At 38.7% G+C, this 22,340-nt stretch overlaps 1 protein-coding gene across 4 annotated transcripts in view; it reads left to right on the top strand.

Moving 5' to 3' along the window:
- KPNA1 (karyopherin subunit alpha 1) overlaps positions 1 to 22,340 on the top strand; it is a 77,957-nt gene that overhangs the window by 51,975 nt on the left and 3,642 nt on the right. For all 4 annotated transcript variants that reach the window (XM_069866344.1, XM_069866369.1, XM_069866351.1 and 1 more), the window contains 7 exons: positions 1,474 to 1,562; positions 3,139 to 3,238; positions 3,788 to 3,951; positions 5,066 to 5,144; positions 7,971 to 8,096; positions 20,771 to 20,898; positions 21,621 to 21,799. In XM_069866344.1, coding sequence (XP_069722445.1) covers positions 1,474 to 1,562; positions 3,139 to 3,238; positions 3,788 to 3,951; positions 5,066 to 5,144; positions 7,971 to 8,096; positions 20,771 to 20,898; positions 21,621 to 21,799 — 865 coding nt within the window. The remainder of the gene's footprint in view (positions 1 to 1,473; positions 1,563 to 3,138; positions 3,239 to 3,787; positions 3,952 to 5,065; positions 5,145 to 7,970; positions 8,097 to 20,770; positions 20,899 to 21,620; positions 21,800 to 22,340) is intronic.

Genomic DNA, 22,340 nt, shown 5'->3' on the forward strand with positions numbered 1-22,340 from the left:
TCCTAGTGGGTTTGGGTCTTGAGTGTGGTTGGAGGAGATTTTTTGAGCCTATTTTATAAAGTAGCATCTTTTTTTACACCTTTTACAAACATGTTGCAGTAGAATATAATGCAAAAAGTCAATTGATGTCCTATTGATAATGAATAAATAAGCTTATTTCAGATTATCCGAGAACTTCCTTTAGGTAACAAATTTGTCTTATTCTGTCAATTTTTTTTTAGAGGGGTAATTTATTTCAAGTAGGGATATGGGGAGAAGATGATATTTATTTTGTGTGGGGAACTTGTGTGTGTTCAGTTGAGTAAATAGTTATGCACTGTAACGCATCTGACTGCTGCGAAATATATAGTCTTCAGCTGAAGAGAAATTTGGTGAGGACATGCAGCTGCTGTCTATGATAAACAGGACTGCTTTTGTCCTCAATGTGCAGTATTAGAGGTCTTCCCAGTGGTTGTGTAGGTGTTGTATGGAGCTTGGCAAATAAACAGATAAATCTATCTATGACACTTAGCCCTCTGCTAACTTGAAATAAATAGCAAATGTGAGTTCCATACATTCTTCTGTGACAAAATATTGCCTGTAAATTGCATGGAATTAATCAAATGGCTTTTATACTTCATATAGACTTGTAATTATTTTCTCAGTTATAGCTCATGTGCTAGTGCGCCCTGATCAAAAACACTCCTTGACCCAAATGTATAAATCAAAAACAATTACATTTTTCATTCTCATAATATTATAGAAGATGGATTTTGTGTTGCTTTAATTATCTTCTGGTGTGTTAGATCTTTTAATCTCAAAATTAAGGGTTACATTAGTACTGATGTCCAAAGAAGAAAATACCTGTCCTTGCATTTTGTCATGTCTATGTCTTTAACAGGTATCACTGGGTCTGTGTTGTATAGCTTTTTCTTAAAGAATATTTGCCAGTGCCCACCTGAATTCTTTGATTCTGAATATTGTTTTATCTTGCATTTAGATTCTCATTTTCATCTTAGTTGGTGTCAGTATTCTTAATTTGATGGTGTAAACAATGCATGCTTTTATGGCTTCTTAGGAATTACTAATATGGGCTGTTCTACATGAACATTTTTGGGGAGATACAAACTTGCTTGACTTGTATTGTGAACATCCAGACTTGAACCGGGAAGAGTGTAGAACTGTTATGTTAAGAAACTTGAGAAGATAAGCTCATCTCTTATATTGTGGACAGAGCAAGGTTATATATGGCTGCACAGTATGTGGAGACACACATATTGGTTGTCTTCATGTTCTTCTTAGATCTGTGTAAATATTCCTGAATGATATAATGAGCTTGGGTGCATATACGTAATACTTGGCCAGAATGCATTCCCCTTTTGTATGTTGTCAAGTATGTAACAGTGAGAACAGAGCATCTCCCACTCTAATACATATACTAAACTGGTTGAATTGTGAGAGTAAAAGTAATTACTATTCTGTTTTTCATTGCAGGCTGTGTGGGCTCTTGGCAACATTGCTGGAGACAGCACTATGTGCAGAGACTATGTACTGGACTGCAATATCCTGCCTCCTTTATTGCAGTAAGTCTGTTTTCATATGTTTTCCAGAATTTTGCTTGAGTGTCTGATAATACTGAAGTTTTGGTTTTGCCCTAGAGAATAATAATGACTTTTTAAATTTTGGACTAACCAGATTTTAATGGAGGCTCCCAAACTACTTTTGCATTGGGGCTAAAATGGAAATGTGTTTTAGGAGTAGCCGACCTGGAACTACTTTATTCTACAGAATGGACGGGTGCCTAGGCTTACTAGAGTCATAGAACAATTTAAGTTGCAAGGCACCTTTGGAAGTCATCTTGTCAAACCCTTTCTTCATAGAAGCTGAGGCCAGATTAGATTGCTGAACAAATTCACCATCAAATTTGGAATATCAAATGTAGATTCTATAACCATATGGGGCACCCTGTTGCAGTATTTGACCACAACATCGTCAAACCCAATGCTTGGTACCTGATCAGAATTCCCTGTGTTTTACCTTGTGACCATTGCCCCTTGTCCTGTCACTATGCACCTTTGAAAAGGATCTGGCCTCCCCTTTTCTGTATCCACCTTTTCAACTGTTGTAAGCAGCAATTATATCTCCTTAACAACCTTACACAGTCTCCTTCTAATGCTGAAAAATCCAGGTCTCTAACCCTCCCGTTGTGTGTGAAATTGCCTTATTTAGAGGCTTCACACTGTTTGACTTAAGTATACAACTCCACGGACGTCTTTGTCAGTGTGAGGATTGATCTCACGTAAGGGGACTCACAGCGTACCAGTGGCTGGCACAGCTTTGGTCAGTGTGATAGTCCTAATGTGAGAGGGCAGTTCTGGTATGCAGGTTCCACGAAGGTGTCAGTATTGCAGTTCATCGTACTGTTGGGCTTCCTGTGGCTTACTGAGTAGAAGCTGAACCCTGCAGCTGATGTGTGGATGCCTGCCCTTAACAACTGCAGGAAGATACTGATTTGGGGTGGTCTGTAGAATCATGTTCTAAAAAGAATCCAATGGGCAAGGCTCTTGTATGTTGGAACTGGAGCCAGCGTGCATGGAAAGTCTGTGAGTGGTGCTTGCTGTGAGACGCATGACTATCTTGAATGTTTGGGAAATCCTAAACCTGATTGTATGTGTTTTTTGAGGATAAAGTTTGTTCTCCTTCAATAGTTAACATATAAAAGTGTAAAAGTGAGGCTGATACTCTTAGACTGACATAATAATGTAGTTCCTTGCAGAGTACTCTCCTAAACTACTTGTGTGTCCTTCTACTTGGAGTAATTTTGTCACAGTTCCTGCATCCTTTGACTGTTAATCTGCCACATCAGTGTCTTGGTAATTAGGTGAACACACTTCTAGTCTAATGGTTATTGTTCTTGCTAGGGTACAGGATTCATGTGTCCAGCATGTGTGTGAGTATCCAGCCATCAAGCATGAGTTTCCTCAGGATTTTTTTTTCCACTGTATTTTTACAGAGGAAAGATGTAGCACGTTTTGCCCTGTTGTATGTTAAAATGTAGGCCTGAGTTTATTTTAATGATTAATGTGATTGACCCTAGAAGGTTGCCTGGGTTTGATTTCTAAAAAGCAAAGTTTGGATTTTTTTGTGGGTTTGTTTTAGATTACTTTCAAAACAGAACCGTCTCACTATGACTCGGAATGCTGTATGGGCTCTATCCAACCTCTGCAGAGGGAAGAATCCTCCTCCAGATTTTGCCAAGGTAAGAGAAGTTTAAAAGGAAATGTGATGTGAGATGGTAATAGACAAATAAGCAGTAAGGGTGGTGAAACTTTAATAGAAATAATTTGGCATTTGTCTGAAACAGTGATGGGCTTCTAACAGATGAAGTTTTTGAATTTATTTAGTCCTTTGGGCAGATGTTCACACCCGCTGTTTTTATATTGTTGCCTCCTAGCTTTTTGTTACTGTTCCTGTAGTGGAGGTGACCATTCCACAGAACAAAACTTTACACAACTTGGCTGCTGCAGTGCAAACTATGGCACAGCTTAGTGGACAAGTATGAGTTTAAGTTGCCTGACATTTTACTGTAGAGGCTGAGGAATTCTCATAGTGCTTTTCTGCTGATATGCTCCTCCTGTAGCTGCAGCCCTGCAAACAAGTGCCTCCTAGGGGTGAAATTTTCTGAGTATTGAACCTTGAGATGGCAGTGCCTAGTCCTATAATGTCACAGAAACTTAACCAACATGTTAATAAATCTTCTGACCATTTTATTTGCACAGTGTACGTATCTCTTCTTAATGTCTTACAGGTTTCACCTTGTCTTAGTGTGCTCTCTTGGTTGCTCTTCGTCAATGATACAGATGTGTTAGCTGATGCCTGCTGGGCTTTGTCCTATTTGTCTGATGGCCCCAATGATAAAATCCAGGCTGTGATTGATGCAGGAGTCTGCAGAAGACTTGTGGAATTGCTAATGTAAGAAGTTTGTTCTAAGCAATTGTGCTATCTGCTTTTTTCACTGAAATCAAGGTTCGAACAATAGGAAGTTTAATTAGATATGTCTTGAGATGTAGTAATTTTCAAAAAGCAAGATTTGACTTTTAATTTTTCTCGTCTGTGTTGTCTTCTCTGTTTGTCATGAGTAACAAAGAGTGGAAATTTTGTTACTGTAGTTTTGCTCTTCTGTGAGAAATTTTTTTTCCCCCCTGCACCTAATGGCTATATTTTTGTAAAATCCATAATATATACTGGAATTTTCTCTGTGTCATTGAGGTCGATGTCATAATTATCTACCAATGAAATTGCCGAAGGATAGCAAAGATAGAAATGTAAGAAATAATAAAATTTACTAGAATCGACAGTTCCAGGGACTTGAAATGTAAAGAGAATATGCACGCTTTGGTCAGTAAATTGTAGCTATGGGAGTTGGGGTCACGGAGGCTGGCCTTGCTCAGAGCAATTTCTTCAGGTCTAAGGGAAGGATGTAGAACATTGTTACCTAAGAACAAGAAATAATGGGTTTCAGTGATGTAAATAAAAAAGACTATTAAGGCTTTTAAGGTTAAAGCAAATCTGATGCTGGATTAACAAGCAGAATGTAGTACCTAAGGTACCTTTTTATAAAAAAGTATTTTCATTTGAGGGGAAAAAACCCTTACTTCACCCTTCCTATTCTAAACCCTATTTAACAATGAAGATGCATATAATATCAGATGATGATCAAACAGCTGCAGGGGTTAAACACACAGCCTCCCCTCTTTCTTATTATCTGCCTTTGTGCATGCTCCGTTGTGTTACACTGTTAAAGCTGATTCCTTTTTGACTCCCACGGATGCCTACACTCTGAAGTACTTGTATTAATATTATATCTTTATGCTGCTGGATGATATCTAAAGGCCTAACTATTTAGAAACCCTAAAAAGATTTACCAATAGTTTAAAATCAAAGAGTGTTTTGATTCAGATACTGAGAATTAAGTCAGGTTTAATAAGGAAGTTTTTCCCTGGCTGATGGATGTTCTTTCCTTGAGGATGTAAAGGTAGAGATGCTTCAGGATGGTTAATGTTTAGATCTTTCTTGGTAATTTTAGGCACAATGACTACAAAGTTGTGTCTCCTGCCTTACGAGCTGTTGGGAACATTGTCACAGGAGACGATATCCAAACCCAGGTATGGATTCACTTTCTCTTGTGTCCTACTGCAGTTCATCTTTCTCTTTGTTGTGGTAACCTATTCACAAGCACCTCTTCTTGTTCCTTTTGAAGTTTAAAAGTGAAGGATTGATGACACTTGCCTCAAAATGTTTTTTGTATTTTTTTTCTGCTCAGTTCTGAACTGCTGGTGATTCTTACGTAGCTTTGTCTGGGATATAGCTGTGCCATATCCTTCAAGATCTGGGTGTTTTTTCTGGTTTGTTTAAAGCAAGTCTGCCCCTTAGGCTGAATTTTATGCTCAATGATGTGTTGTGGTAGGGCCATCATTTCATGCTGCAGATGGTATGATGAATATCCCAAGAAAGAGTGTCTGGTTAGATTTTTGGATGGTATGTAACTGCGTACATGTTTGAAGAAGCATCAGTAGGAGGTAGTGCCTCCCACTACTGCATTGGAATTAAACTGGAAGCCAGGAAACCTGATGCTTCAGGGGCACCAGGTTGTTACCTGTGGGTTTGGTAGGGTTTGTAAGAGATAGCAAACTGCTCCGACCAGTTTTTAGAATCTGAGAGAGCAGTGAGTCCACGCCTTGAATATACATGTTACCAGTGATCCACTGGCTGGTGGCAATCTCTTTTTACAGGTAGAGTAGATGCTTCCGTTATGGGCTTCTGCTGTTGTACCTTATGGTAAAGTTTTTTTTCCCCACGTCTTTGTGCATTATGACACCCTTTTGTGAGGTGTCATTGATAATATGAGGAAGCAAAGTACAGTACTGCTTTTGAAACTGACTCCTGTCCTCCATCTCTAGCTCAGGAACTGAAAAGCATGCCTGTCTGGTGCAGAGGTGTCTGACAAAAGCACAACCCAGTTGGGTTGAAGTGGCAGGCTCAGAGACACTTGCTGGGTTGGGCTGTTGACTTTGCTAAAACTGATGCCAGAAATGGGATCAAGAAGTTGTAGTAGCTGCACGTGAGGAGGAGTGTGCAGTGGAGGCAGTGGTAGCAGTTAAGAGGTGTGAGATGACATGGAGAAAGATGGATTTTCAGTGAGGTGTAGATGCATAAAGCTTATGATTCCTGACTCAAAGTGTTAAATTACTCCTTCCTTGTAAATTCTGTGCAAGTTCAAATTCAGGTTCCTAATCTTTAAGCTTATTTTAATGTTTACTCTTTGGTTTGTTTAAGTACCTCCTTTGGAATTCAGTAGCTCTGTGACAATGAGATCAGAGATGAAGATGAGCTAGCAGCATCAGGATGCTGTTTGAATGTCTTAGCACTAGGAAGAGGTTAACATGATTTTTTGATTGTTACAATATTTTTTGTTTAACTTGGTGTTCTTGTATTCTTCTAGTGGCATTTGTTTTGCAGATCACTCATAGGAATGACTGAGATGGTTTTGTAATTTCATTGTTTGGTTAAAAACAAAACCACAAGGAATCACTGAATCGCACATAAATGCAGGTTATTAAATACTGCATAAATCTTAGATTTTAGTTCAAGGAAATGTTTAAGTTTTTTTGTTGTGCACAATTTTTTCAGAGGAGCGTACTGTAAGCTTTCTTAAAATTCTAGGGAACTATTAGGATATCTTGAGAGTCCAGCCTGCAGATTGTGCTGTGTGCAAAAGAGCAGTGCAGAATATGTATAAAAATCCTTAATCATAAGGAAGAGTCCAGCTTTGACAGTTGATACATTTTTGAGTATGAACACAACATACGAGACAGTTGCCTGAAAACTTCTCTGCAATGTCAGAGCACAAACCTGCTTTTATGTTATAATTTATTTCCAACTATTAACAATTGCCAGTTCTTGTAGATGACCAAGTTGAAGAAAAACATAAATTTGTCCCAGAAGATATCTGATGCAATCCTGAACCATATTATTTGCTTTTTTAATATTAATGTGTAGTTGAAAGGTTGTAGGGATGGGGGAGTGAGGGGGTGGCATAGGAGCAAGGGAATTGAGTCCTCAGATTCCATGATCTGAAGTCATCACCATGATTCTGCTTGAGTCTCTCATCCTTTTGACCTCCACAAACAGACTGAAGAATATCTCATAAAATTCTGTAGCACGCTGCTGTTTCTTGCCTGCTTTTGCTATAAAAGGCATAACTACCATGCTTCTTGGTAGACTTTGTGGTAGTTGACATTTAATTAAAAAAAGTGTTTCATTTTTTAGTCACTGAGTCTTGTTAGGCCCTTTTAGAGGGTCAAAAAGCCTTTTGCTACACACGTGACACAATGGAGTACTCTGTCTTGTAACATACCTGTTACAGAGCATTTTCTCTTGTAGTTTGGGCAATTAACATTTTGATTTTGGAAATGCATATTTTTCTGCAACTTTTCTGCTCTATAAAATCACAATTTTTTTTGGCAATACAAAAATTGCTTACTCATAATGTCACTGGACACAACACTGGTAACAATCTGCCCTACTGTGCCAGCTGATGTGGAAAAGAAATAGTTGGTGCTTCCAAGTGTACAAGAATATTGAAAACAAGATGACAGGGAAATAATGTCACCTTATGTTTGTTCAGTTATAATGGGCTTAGTGTGTTCAGGTCACACTGAGATCATAGTGAAGGCATTATCTCTTACCTGAATTATTCAGTTGTTTTGGTCATTAGTGTTTCTGCAAACTTTTATTTCTTAGTTCTTGCTGGTTTGTTGGTTTGGTTTTTTTTTTTTAACTCTTTGTAATCATCTGGTGGGATATGCCTTTTAGATTTTGAAGACATTGTAATCCTTGTTCCTGTGATTCTTTATCCTGAAATTTCACTAAGGTGTGTGGGTTTTTTTGTGTTTTTTTTTTTTTTTTGTTTGTGCTTCTTTTGTATTTAGGTTATTCTGAATTGTTCAGCCCTTCAAAGTTTACTGCACTTGCTAAGCAGCCCAAAAGAATCTATCAAAAAGGAAGCATGCTGGACAATATCTAATATAACAGCTGGAAACAGAGCCCAGATCCAGGTAACCTTTTCAGATATGATCAGTAATCTTTGTCTTGCAGGGTAGAAGAAACACACAGCAGGCAATACACCTCTTTGTGTATAAAGCGTATATTTGTGTGTATACACAGTCACAGATACATGATTACATATAAGCAGAAGCATATTATAGGCTCTGTGTGTAATTAGAATATTTCAAAGGCTCATTGTCTCGAATTCAAGTGGTTTAGTAGTCACCTACGTATTATAAGAGGGGTAGGTGGTCGTGCTAGAGAATGACAGTATTGAGGCTAAGCTCAAGAAAAACTTGCTTCATACCTTTGGCAGTCACTGAGATGATACAGAAATTCTCAAGTATGAAAAGAGTAAGCTACAAACTTTGAGATTCAAATAACTCTACACGCTTCTCGATTTCACCACAAGTTACAAATACCTACATTGTAAAATATTTTCTTTGTTCCTGTTTATATTTTCTTATAATTCCTGATACAGGCAATTGTGCTTAGCCAAATCTAAAATTGCTATTAATTGAACTGAACAATATTGGAAAGTATCTGACATGTTGCATTGGGATTTGTCCCTTCTGATTGAACCAAACTTTGTTCATTATAAGTGATAGCACGGATACACAAATGAAAGTCTCACTTCTTTACGTTAGTCTTTTCAATTAGGCCTTCAAAAGACCACATCTTAGTTCTGAGTGTGGACTTGGTGTCATCCTGGTAGGAATTCCCAGGACTTGTACCAAGATGGTGTAAATGAGAGATTGACTATGTCTGTCCCAGATAAAAGTTTTTCTTTGACTAGATAAAGAAGGAACTGCTAAATACATTTTATTTTCCCTGGATATGGAGTTTTTTCAGGACAGCTGCACTGGGGAAAGTTTCTTCTTGGCTTTCAAGAGCAACACCTCATTCCTTCTCTTTTCAAGAGGTGATAGAAAGAACAAATTGTAGTGAAACTAGGCTTTTTCTGAGAAATATATATACACACGCATACACAAAAGTTCTCATCAAGGTAGTTGAATGAAAGTCTTCTTGTGTAAATTAAATGTAATTCTGTTGAAGTTGCGCTTCTCAGTGCTCTTTGCCCTCACTGGATAGAATATTTTCTTAGGATGTGTGGAAATCGTAGAGTTCTAGAATGGTTTGGGTTAGAAGGCAAGCTTAAAGGCCATCCAGTTCCAACCTCCCTGCCATGGGCAGGGGTACCTCGCACTGGATCAGGTTGCTTAAAGCCCCATCTAGCCTTGAACACCTCCAGGGATGGGGTATTCATGACTTCTCTGGGCAACTAGTTCCAGTGCCTCACCCCCCTCAGAGTGAAGGATTTCTTTCTTTAATCTAAATCTACCCTCTTTCAATTTAAAGCTGTTACCCCTTGTCTTATCACTTCATGTCCTTGGATAAAGTTCCTTTCTGGTTGAAGATATCTGTTTTTTAAGGAGGAGAAATAAATAGCAGGAATACTAGACATCAGAAATATTCATCTCACTTGTTAGTAACTGGGGGAAACAAAGCATGTTTGTTCAGAAGGTAAGCGGAATCCCATAATGCATTGACAAAAGTGTCCAAAGAGTATTTCTTTGCTCCATAGCAAAGAAGGCAGCCTGACACTTGCTAGTCTTATTTCTGATGGCTCAGGATTATTCATTCTGCATGATCAGAAGGATCATGAAGTGGTTAACTTTCTTCATCCAAGGGATGGAATTACTTCTCTTTTGGCAGAAAACTGTCAGGAGATTATAAAACACTGCATGTTTTTCCTGAGAAAGTGTATGATATCCATTGCAGGTGGTTCTTGCAGTCTTGGTTATTCGTTCTTTCAGACAAAGAATATTAAGCTGGTGAAGGAGCAGCATAAAGTCTTAATACATTCAATAAGGTCTTCATCTTTATCTTGGAAAGCATAAGAAATGAGGTTAATAGTTCTGTAGAATATAAATCAGTCTCTACTAAGCTTTCTGGAATTAAGGGTGAATGCTCACCCAACTTTGGAAATACTTGTTCAAGAAAACAAAACTTAAAGGTGGAAAGCCCTATAGGTCCTTCCTGTGTGATGTAAGAACATGACTAAGATGGAAGTGGAACTGTGAGCGTGGAAACCTCCTAGAGTTGTGTTTTCTTCAGCTTTCTCAGTCAAGGTTTTAGTTCTACCACTGAAGACGATGTTTTTTGTCAGATGTAGAGAATTGTATGGTTATTTAATTTAACCTTGGTAGAGCTCCAAGAATTTTGATTTTTCCTTCATTATGCCTTGTGTGTTAATCTGTGGATTAGCTGAATTTCCAACAAAAAGTACTGTGTAAAATCAGCAACTATACTACTGTTTATTCCTGCATCAGCAATTGCTGTACAATTAACAATGCAGAGAAGGTAGTTACTACTGTGTATACTAGGGCAAAAGTTGTTTTGCTTTTGCTTTTCTTGCAGTGAAAAATCTTCTGGATGCTTTATCAATGCTGCTACTACCTTAGAAACAGCGAGAAGCATGCTTGCCCCTAGAAGGCCATTTCTGCCTTTCCTCAAAAGTAAAAGAGTGTTTTCTTGGGAACAGTCCAGCCCAGTATGTTTTCTTCACTTTGTTTTTCCCGAAGTCTGTCAGGGAGTTGCTCCAGGATGCACAATTGAATAGGAATGTTGCAGAAGAGCTTAAGCAAAATCAGATATCCGTACAAGTCATTCCATAAAGAAATAATTATTGAAAGTGGCAATAGAAAGTGAAGTTTGTTATTAGAGCATTTTTTCAAAACATCAGGATTTCTATTTTCATACTCTTCATCTACTGAAAATGCAGTTGTGAAGAGTCCTAGAGGTAACTTAAAAAACTTCTAGTGCACCAGAAGCTACTTCAATAGTGCATGCGCTGTGTAAGTATTCACTGTGCCACCATTGTCCTGTTTGAGTGAAGGAGTAAGTGCTTTGTTTGTGCAGTATTCTTGAATCTTGTATCCACTACTCAGACATGTAAAGTAAGGCTTTAGGTGGAGAGTCTTACCCTTGGTAATCCTCTGTCTTCTAAAATGTTGCCACATCTTTTTCTAAAAACAAGGATGAAATGATCTCTCCTTTGTTAAAACAAAGTTTACCAGTGTAGCTAAACAAAATCATTAGGTACATCAGTGCATGTTTGTGTTTAGTAGTATTTAAAGGTTTTGGGGTGTTTATCACCAGTTTAGATCAGCCCCCTTTCTGCTGAGAACAGATTAGAGTTGCTTTGCACCTTGGAAAGGTGAGCTGGGAAGGCAGGGAGAGGGTAATTAGTGCAATGAGCCATAAGTATTGCACCTTCATTTCCAGCAGATGATTCTTCAGAATTACAAAGCCCCCTTAACTCTGCATAGAAGACTAGTTGTGGTTGTGTGGGTAGAAGCTTGTTTTCTCAGGATTCTTGCATCAGGAAGAAAACACTGTCAACCAAATCACCAGAATGCATGGAGATTTAAAAGAATTCAACTTAAAGCAGCTGCCTTAGAATATGTCACAGACAAGGTTGGAAGCATGTTAATGTATTTACTCAAGTCCCATGAAAAAATGGGAGAAGCAGCTTCTCAAAAGTGAAAGCTGTAGTTCATTTAAGAATCCCTCAGGTCTCATTCAGAGTAATTGAGCTACCTTCGAACTCTGAGCGCATATGTGCTATGCAGTGAAACATGGACTCCCCTACATGCATACCCAATTTAACCTATATGGGCAGTTATAAAAATGAGATGAAAAAAAAATAGTGCTCCTGATTCTGAGCAGGAGATGACTATCCTGGTAATAATGACATATTGCAAATCATGGCCCTCATGAGGCTGAGATTTTTGGAACTGCTGGAGGAGGACTGTTAACAGGAAAATTGTGAAGTAAAGGACACTGAAGAATGCTTACAACATGCTTGATTGGGGATCTCGAGGGCACTGTTTCTTGGAAGGAAATTTGGTAATTGCAGGTGTAATTGCAATGATTATCTTGTGTTGAAAGGAAAGTCTCATCACAGATGTGTAACAAATTCCAGAAAGGCTCTAATTCTTTAGTTTCTGATCTCCACCTAGAGAATCATGTGAGATACATCTGCTTTTCTCAGAAGACTCCTTCTCTGAGGTGTTACTTCAGACAACTTGTACTCCATGTCAAAATCATTGTAAACATTTGAGCTGAAAACCACTTAAAAATGAATTCTGAAGTTGGAAAATGCGGTTTCTTAAAGTATTTCCTTAGGACGTTCAAATGCTAAAAAGTCTGTTCTCAACAGCTGTGAGGAGAAAGGATAATTCCCATCTGGGAAGGATATCTGATTTAACTTAAGTTCGTGGATGAAACGACTTAATCTGTGAGTTGAGGTATTTTTTTTCTTTCTCTAAATTGATTTTGCATTGCAGTGAATTTAACCATTAGTGCTTGAGAACGATCTTCCTTACAGGAGGAATTCTAAAATGCTAGATGCAGCTCTAAACTAAACAGTTTATTTTCCTTTCTCCCCAGTCCTTCCAAATTGCTGGATGGTTCCTACTAGAGGTCATAGACTGTAGCCAGATCTGTTCTGGTTTCTATTATCCTAATTGCACTGTGGACATGTACAATCTTCAGCCAGAAATCAGACAAAAATAATTTTAGTACATGGTATTCTTTTCCTAAAAGATAAAAATCTGTCTGGCATAATAAACCGCATCATTGCAAGTTACCAGCTGACATAACTAGTAGGTTCTGCTCCAGGGCAGACGAGATGTTAGAATACGATGGAAACTTTGGTTAGTGCTCAAGCTGTGACTTAGCAGTCCCTTCTGTACACCAAGAAGGAAATTATGTATTTTGGTAAATCTAATAGGTATTTTACCTGACCGATATTAACAGACAGAGCTATATTTAGTGTTGTTTAAGATTGCATTGGGTTACAAGCCCTCCATCCACCCACTCTAAAGTATAGAAATATAAAGGTAGAGGGAAGGACTTCTACATTCATTTCCACTTTCATACTGCCTGCATTGCTGTTTGGTAGCGCACTCCAAAGGCTTTCACTGCCGTTTATAAAGTTAAGACAGCAGCCTATCACCAGTAGATTTGCACTCAAACACAATCAAGTAAACCCTTTCTAGTGTAAAGGCAATAGAAGTTAACGTGCATGAAATATGTGAGAGCAAATGCTGACTTTCTTTTGTAGCTGATGTTATGAAAGCACAGGAGGTTTGGGTTTTTTTTACCCCCACCAAAGGTGGAAGTGAAAGCCTTTCAGAGTGTGTTATCAAGAGTGCTTTGGCAACAGAAAAATTTGGTGGAATACAGCAGTCTTTCCCCTCTTTATTTCTGTGCATTTAAGGTTTGGGTTGGATGTGTGTATCCTGATGCAGTCCTGATTGTCACTAAGTATAGTTTTTGTTTGTTAATTTCCTAGTTTGTATACAGCTTTGCTGTACTTCAGTGGATAGCTTCCCCACTCAGGGAGAAGGGGAACCACATCTTCCTGGGAGTCAGAAGGAGAACTGCACCACTGAAGCTAAATCCTGACTGTCGACCCTCCTGAAGGGTATGAAAGGCTGTCACATACCTCAGAACATGTTCTGTGTCTAACTTCGCAACGCGTTGAAAAGCTATGAAAGGCAGTACATCAGACACAATCTTCTATATCTGACAGTGAAGACATCATAGGAGTTCTCTCCTGTTGACAGGTTAAGAAACTTAACACTTCTTTCCTAATATACCTTAAGTTCTCTCAAGAACATCCAGAAACCTGAGTATGGGTAGGCATGGTAGCAACAGGATCTGTGCTGTATTTTTCCTGCTTTCATGTTTTATGTCCTTGCTGAAATGTGACCTGGGGAAGTGTAGCAAATGATACCTTGCCTGTCAGTTTTAAAAACTCTAATTAAATACATTTTTACAAATTAGGGTAAAGGTACAAGCTAAGAATTGTCAGAGGCTGTTCTCCAAAAAGACCTCAGTAACACTGGGGGCATGGAAAAGGAATGTGATTCACACAGAGCTGGGGTTTACGCAAGCAAACTGTGTATGAAATTACTTAAATATAAAGTGTTTGGTTTATGCCATTGTTTGCATGAGTGGTGTAAAATCTTCATAGATTCGTAGAATAGTTTGGGTTGGAAGGGACCTTAAAGATCATCTATTTCCAACCCCCCTGCCACAGACCTGACACTACACCAGGCTGCCCAAGGCCCCATCCAACCTGGCCTTGAACACCTTCAGGGATGGGGCAGCCACAACTTCCCTGGGTCCAGGCAAGTGTCTCACCACTCTCATGGTGAAGTTCTTCCTTATGTATAGTTTAAATCTGCCTCTCTCCAGTTCATACCCATTGCCTCTAGTCCTGTCACTGCCTTTGTAAACAGGTTCACATGCTCTTTGTGATGGCAGGTAAAAGTGTCTCAAGTAGGAGCAAAATATGGCATTGCTGACAAGGTCATAGAACTGTAGAATCATTTTGGTTAGAAATGACCTTTAATAACATTACATCCAACTATAAACCTAACACTGCCAAGTCCACCACTAAGCCATGTCCCCAAGGACCAGCAGAAGTCAAAGATTGATCTTTCAGATTTAAGTACAGAGTCTGTTTTCTGGCTTCTGCATGTGGTGAATCCCATGCATCCTACCACATTGAGAGCAGCAGAGCTAGAATACCTTGAATTCCTTTATTCTGCCTGAAAACCTCAGCAGTCGGAGATATATATTGCTATCTTTTTGTTGTAAGACAGAGCCTAAAACTGGAGACACCTCAACAAGGTGCTGTTTGTTATAGTGCAGGTTCTTCCTAGCAGCAGTAGCAGCCTTGTGTAAACTGCCTGGAAGATTGCTTTGTATACAGTTTGGAATATGCAGGCTTAGCTGCCTGCTTCAACAGTGTAGAAGTCCATTAGAACAGAGATCTGAAGTGCTTCCTTCCTGAATCTTGGACAGCAGCAGTTTTGTACTTATGCCATCATGTTAAGTAGCTTTGGCCTACAAATATTTGCTATGTTATTTAAAAAGCAGTTGTGAATTCAGTCAATAAACAAGGTAACTGCAACCCAAGTAACTGAGAAGCCTCTATGAACTAGAATCTCCAGCCAGGGGGAGGAGATCATAGCAGTAAGCTTGTATTCACAGTTGCCAGCTGGGGTGATGCCTGTAATCTTGATTTGTAATGAGAGAGCTTGCAAGTGCAAGAAAACAGCTGTGCTGTAAGACTTGGTTGCTTTCACATTTATGTGATGCATCAGATGTAGAAAAGCAATGCTAACACTTGCATGCTAAATGTGTGTGTGTATTTTTGCATATCATAAGTGATTAATTTGTAGGAACCCAAAGAAGAAGATGAACTTGGTATTGACCGGCTCAAAATACTAATTTAATATGCATGGCTGCTGAAGACCTGCTTGCTAACAGTAGCTACAGCTTATTTAGATTCAGCACCCATGCAGGTGTAATGAAACTTGGAAATTCATTTTTACTTCACTTTATTCTGTAAAAATCAAATACTATAAAATTAAGAAGCTTGATTAAAATAAATAAGAAGGATAAAATGTTTCCAAGAGACAGACAATCCTCTTAGAGGGCAACAGCACCGGGGTGCCATCTCTTTGAAAAAATAAGAAGTGACATTTCAAAAGTGAGGGCCAGTCCAGTGAAGGACTAAGCATTACAATTCAGTTCGGTTTCAAATTAAGTTTGAAAATTGAGATTTCCATGAAAATTGAATTTCAGATTTCTGAAAGACTTCCAACAAATGCAAATGGATGCATTTGGGCAAAGATTTCAGTGTTAGTTGAATGTATTCAAAGCTTGGGGTTCCCTATTACAGAGAAGAGAGATTTCTTATGTGTTTTGAAGATACCACCTCAGTGCCTGGTAGTAGCAGCCTAAAACTGATATGAATATTAGAAATCACCAGGAAAGGAATTAGAAACCAAATGGTGAATCCTTGTTCTAGTATAAGTTTTCAGTGTTGCACAGTAGGTAGATCCATCTTTAGAGGGCATGGTAAGAGTGGATTGTAAGGAGGGACCATAAAATGTCAGCTGGATCTCTTATGAAGAAGAACTCCGTAGACTATGAGGCAAGCCAAGGGAGATGTGGTAGAATGCTGTAGAAATGCGGGTGGCACCTGAGAAGTTAAATGAAGAATGATTGATCATTGTTTTTTGAGCAAGATCCTTGAAAGAAGAGATATCAGAGAAAGTCAGGTGCTGCATTGACAAACAAGCACATATCTTCTCATACAGGTGTAGGCAAACTGGAACCCATAGCTGCAACTGTGAATACTTAAAAATGAGAGAAAGAAAAGTAAACATGACTAGAGTTTGCGCTTTACTGTGCATCTGCTGTCAGAAGCAGCACGTTAGTATGTTTTGTTCTTACGTGCAGGCTCAAGCGTATGTTGGATTGGAAAAATCCATATAAGACAGCTAAGAATGATACAGGTGTTGGAGTGTTAAGTTTTGGTTACCCTGTTGGCCTGCTGTTGTACTGCTTAAAGTTCTGGTCACAATTAGAGGGCGTGGATAAATGCAGATGTTTAAATGCATCAGCAGCTTGGAAAGAATGTTTAGACTTCCTTTACTTTATGGCACTTATGAGGCAGTTGCCCAATCTTTTCATGAGTGGCCGAGGCCATCTTCATTTTTTGAGGAATAGCAGAACACAGGAACTTAGCTTACAATTTGATGGTTTTAATTTCCTCTTTGTCTTTCACAAAATTCTTGTTGAGCTGAAATCACTTAACTGCATTGGTTTTGCTTGCTTGAAAGCTGTGCTTATCTTGAGGGTTTTTATATGCACTACGTTACTTTACACTCAACACAATTCCATGTCAGGTACACAGAGTATAGTAATGCTGAAAAGTAAAGTAAATTGAGTTAATGCTTTCTAAATCCTCAGAAGTTTTAGGTACCTTGTTCTGCCACTGTCCTTTAGGGTTTTCCTCTGCCTGAGGTTTGCTTTTCTTCAAGAAAGAAAAACAAATTTTATTTCAGTAGTTTACTATTTTGACACTCAGAAGGAATTTAACTGAAAGGGAAACATGGCCTATTTCCACAGTAACTCTTGCTGCCATGTAAAATGTCATACAGCTAGAAATCCTTAGGCATTCTTGTTTGATTTCAAGAGCAGCAGCTGTGGGCAAGAGTGCAAGACATAGCATGTAAATAATAGTTGCTGCTAGTGCTTTCTTTGAGTTAATGCTTTATTTTTTCTACCCTTTTTGAGCTTAACTGGACTTTAGCAATCTAGTGAAGATACAAAGGTTAATGCAAACTATTTTCTGGCCTATTTAATGGGGCTTTCTTGGTTTCTTTTTTTTTTTTCCAAAAAAACCCCTGAGCTCTGACATTTTCAACTGTTAACAGACTTCTAGTTGAAAAACTTTGCTGTGCTACAGAGGCACTGTAAAGTACCTTTAACTTGGGACTCGTGGTAGGGTGACATGCACCTACATTGCATGTCAAGCCTTAGGAAACACAAAAATATAGTGACTGATAATATGCTTCTCACTTGAGTCAGTCTCTTTCAGTGAAGTGCCTTATGAGAGGCTACAATTCATCATGGTGTTTTAACCTGTTCTGCTTGGGTAAAGCTAGCCAACTTCACTGTAGAGCAGAAAGTAAACAAAGGGCCTGTAGCCTTTTGTGCAGTAAGATAAAAAAGAGAAAAATAGAATTAGAAATAAGAGTACACATCCAAGAGATGTGAGATCTCTATTTGGTTCCTTCTAAAAAGGTTCAAATGCACTTTCTGCACTCTGAGAAGAGTAATTTTACCCATCAGTCTTTGCATTGAAGCAAAGAGTTAAAAATTGATTGAGCCAGAACGAAAACATGAACAATCTTCTGTGATTCTCCCACTTGCTGCCCTTCCATTGCTAGTTCCCATTGTGCTGGTATTCTCCTACTAGTTTGCAAATTTAAATTAAAACATTTTAAGGTAACTTTTTTTTTTTTTTGTGTGTTGAGAAGTCTCAACTCAAAATACATTACTGCCTCTTGGCTAAGATGTGCTGACTTCATTGCATACTGTCATGAAATATACTGATTATAATACTAAACATGTTGGTTTTAAGAGGGCAATTTCTAAGGAGATAAGTCTCATGTGAAAGTTTACTTTCAGGAAGAGGATTTAAAAAGCAATAATGAGGTTTTTGACTTTCTTTGCTATATTAATGGAACACTAAAGCCCTCACAATATGCTATCCTAGACAAGCTTTTTTAGTAGAAAATACCTAACATCACTTAAAACACTGTTCTCAAAAGGTGTTCTATCTCAAAAACACCTCAAAAAGCACTACCTGGACTTACATAAAATGTTAGTGTAGGCTGCCAAGTCACCTTTCTCCTCTCCAGCTGATCAGGACTGAAGTTCACTAATGAAAACTTGCATGCCCTCATTCTAGATCCACAAGCACACATGCAAATTCATGGATCTTTTTAATATCCATGTGGGTTCTCTGCCGATGTACTGTCTGTGGCTGGATTCAGACTTCTCTTAACTTGCTGGACTTGCATACTGGCTAGGTCAGCTCGATTCTCTGTAACAAATATATGCATGCATTTGTCTTTCAGCATTCTCACACTTGCAGACCCCTTGAATATCAGCACAGGGCCTCTGTCCATGCCTTGATCCTGGGCTTCTTGCTCACTCCCTCGTCCATTTTGCCAGTAAATTATCTTCACCGTGATCCTTTGCTCCCTTCACCACCTTGGAGATAATGTAAACCCCACCCTCCATCCTGCGGAGCCGGTGCCCAGGCACAGGATTCCTATGACCTGCAGTCCTGTTCTAGCTGATATGCAGAGACTCTCACTCAGCTTTACTCTAGTCCCCCTAGGTAGCTGCCATCCAGGCACGTTGGCCCTAATGACTGTGATCCAGCACCAGCGCTGGGAACCTCATCTACTCTGGTTGCAAGGGCCTTTCCACCCAATGTCTGACACCAATTGCTGGCTCTGAATTAACCTTCTGTGGGCAGCCCAGAAACTTTCTCTCTAGTCTATGGCCCCTCCATCTACTGATGCTGAGACCCCCATCCACTCCAGTTGCTGGTCCCACAGATGCAGGGTTTTCTCTTGAGGTCTGATCTGGTTGCTGGCCCAAATTCTGTCATGCCAAGTCTCAGTTCTTAGCACCTAATCCTTACAGCACTCACATGGGCTAGAGAGGGGGATTACGTGGTAGGATAGTTAAGAAAAGATTCATTATTAGGTTTTGCAGAGTCCCTCTTGTCCCTCTCATATTTAGGAAGTCCAGGCTGTCTCTCTGTGAAGCTGTGCCTATAGTTTCTTAATGGGCAATTAATTAGTGACTGGAGACTTTCCCTCTTTGTGATTGTCTCTCTTATCCCTTGTCTATTGGGTTTGTGTCACCATGTGTTTTATTCATTACTTCCCTGTTATTTACATCTTCCTTTGAGCTGAAAGGTCCTTGATCTGAGCACCTTAATGAAGCGAATACCCTTGACTTCCACATACCCTTATGGTGTGTTGCTTTTGTGTAGTTTTAAAAAATGGGTGTTTTCCCAGTGAAATATGTTGAGAGGGAAATGCATCTTGGCTTTTTTTTTTTTTAAGATATTTTCTTTTGTCTTTGTCATTTTTATAATAGATGTCTCCTGTTCATGACCTACCACTTCTAGCATTTCAAAAATTTCAATTAAGGACTTTTTGCTAAATTTTCTACACAAAGTGCAAATCTAATAAAACGTAGCATGGAAGTGTAAATGAGGGTTGAAAGAAGTGCAAGAAGTTTTGTGGCAAAGAAGGTGGTATTCATGAGGCTGTTGATATAACTGATCTGTGGTATGGATTTACAAAGTAGATGCATTATGGATGCCTAAGCAAACAGGAAGGGTAAAAGGAAGATATCAGAGTTGGTTTTTTTTTTAAACTGGGTAACCACCCACACTATGAATTGACTGTAGTTTTTTACTGTATGTAATCTGTTTAGTTTCATGCTGTGGAGCTCCTTGAAAAGCATCTCTGGCTTTCTTTTAACTTACCTTTACCAGTTCTGTGATGACTTTTATTAGTTAAACTGTAGTCTAATAATGTAATTCTGAACTCTTGCTTCTTTGAATAAACCTTAGGAAGGTGTTTCAGATCCTCATTGTATGTGTGCAACTAAACAGGTTTAATTTGTATAAAAGGTTCTTTCCAGAGGAACTCTCTAGAAACTTTGAGCTGCTGACTAACTACTCATTTGACTGAGATCAGTTTGGTAGGTTCAGCTGTTCGCTGTGCTACCAAACCATTGGTTGCTTTGATTTTTCACCAGGAAAGGATATATTGTGCTTGCATGTTTTGAGGAGTTCTTACAATACATACTCTCTTTGCTGTGTTGTCTCACCCAGTAGAAATGTAGTGTGACACACAGGATTACGAAGTCATCGTCTTTGTTTGGGGAATCTTAATGGCTTTAGTGGTTTACTGATTTAATAGCAGAGTGATTCACTACCTGGAAATATAAGGGAAGAATGGTGTTTATTTGCTCAAGTGATCAAGTTACTCATTAAATACGGCAGTCACTTCATTCTGAACGTGTTTTGATTTCTTTGGGAAAAGCACAGACTCTGGCACTAGGGTTTAGTGTGTAAGCTGAAAACTTATTTTTGCCCCTTCATAAGTAGCTTTTTATTGTTAAATGGCTTATGCTGAGCATAGACATCAACTAGCTCAGGACAAGCAAGTAATTTCTAACTTTTATTGTAACACTGACATGTCATTTCTTTTTGCAGACAGTCATAGATGCCCATATCTTTCCAGCTCTTATAAATATTTTGCAAACGGCTGAGTTTCGGACAAGGAAGGAAGCTGCTTGGGCAATCACAAATGCAACATCTGGAGGCTCTGCTGAACAGATCAAGTATGAAATAGTTTGAATCTTTCAATGCAGTTGGGTGAAGTAGTGTTTGTGCAAGAATTAAAACTGATAACCTAGAAACTGGAAAACCTTTCTGTATGCTTTCAGTATTTGTCTCCAGAGAGACTGCATCTTCGTGTGGAGTTACGAATGAGCCATTCATTCCTGGAGGGAGAAATCTTACAAGAATTTTAGCTGTTATACTTATTTAATTAATTGAAACACTTCTCTTACGTGAAAATACCAAATGCAATAGAGTGTAACTAACTGCATTAGGAGTTTGGGGAGGAACAATTCAGGCCCCCAGACAATGGCATTGCGTGCACTGCTTTTCCTGTTTAACTTATGCCAGTACATTATACTTGTATGAAAATTTGTATAAAATAATAAAATTATGACTATGTTAAATCAATGTAGTTGATATTAAGATAAAATATTTAGAAATTAAATTCATAAGATTATAAATTTAAGTCACAAAATTAAATTATTATTTCATATCTATGTATAGAGAGAGTGAAACAGAAGGTATTCTGAAGTTGCTTTCATTGTTTCACCAAAATTGACTGGATACAAATAGATGTCTATAATTTCTCCAGTTTCTGCAGTTGAGTTGATATTTTATTATTATTTTGGTTTGGGTCTTAGACTTGCACACTAAGTGCTTAAATGGCTACAGCAATTATAATTTATAGACAATTCACTGGGTTCTATGTGGTGTTTTTCAGATATTTAGTAGAACTGGGATGCATCAAACCACTCTGTGACCTCCTTACAGTAATGGACTCAAAGATTGTGCAAGTAGCACTGAGTGGGCTGGAGAATATCCTGAGGCTTGGAGAGCAGGAGTCCAAACGCAGTGGCGCTGGCATTAATCCTTACTGTGCTCTCATCGAAGAAGCATATGGTATGAGCAAAACATCTGTGGAAGTCAGGGGTTACAGCAATGATCATGAACCCATTAGAGTTTGCAGTAGATAAAAGTTCTATTGATTTCCTCATCACTACCGCCTGAAAATTAACTGTTCTTCGATGGGTTTCCGTTTACCAACATACTCCCATCTGTTACATTATCTTTGTCTGTATGTAGCTTGGAGACAGTGTGTGCAGATCTTTTTTTCTTAATTTCTTCTGACCCTGAGGCAGCCTTCTGGGTGTCCTTCAGTCTCACTATCTTCCCACTGCAGCAGGTAAAAGTTCAGGTGCACTGCTCTGTTGCTCAGCTTTCGAACTTTTCCCTTCCCTCTCTGCTGCCCTGTTAGAATTATGGCAGCAGCATCAACTTTTTTGTTTGCCTTTTTTGTGCTGGGGTTCTGGCATGCACCAGCGTAATTTCATCCCAGTTCTGAGACACTGCTGCTCTTAAGGTTAGTTTCCTTGTTGACTGGCAAGTACTCATTAAGAAAAATAAACTGGATTGTTGAGAGCAGTATAGAAGAGATAGCATA

This window comes from Phaenicophaeus curvirostris, chromosome 1 (assembly GCF_032191515.1).
Source record: "Phaenicophaeus curvirostris isolate KB17595 chromosome 1, BPBGC_Pcur_1.0, whole genome shotgun sequence".
NCBI lineage: Eukaryota > Metazoa > Chordata > Aves > Cuculiformes > Cuculidae > Phaenicophaeus > Phaenicophaeus curvirostris.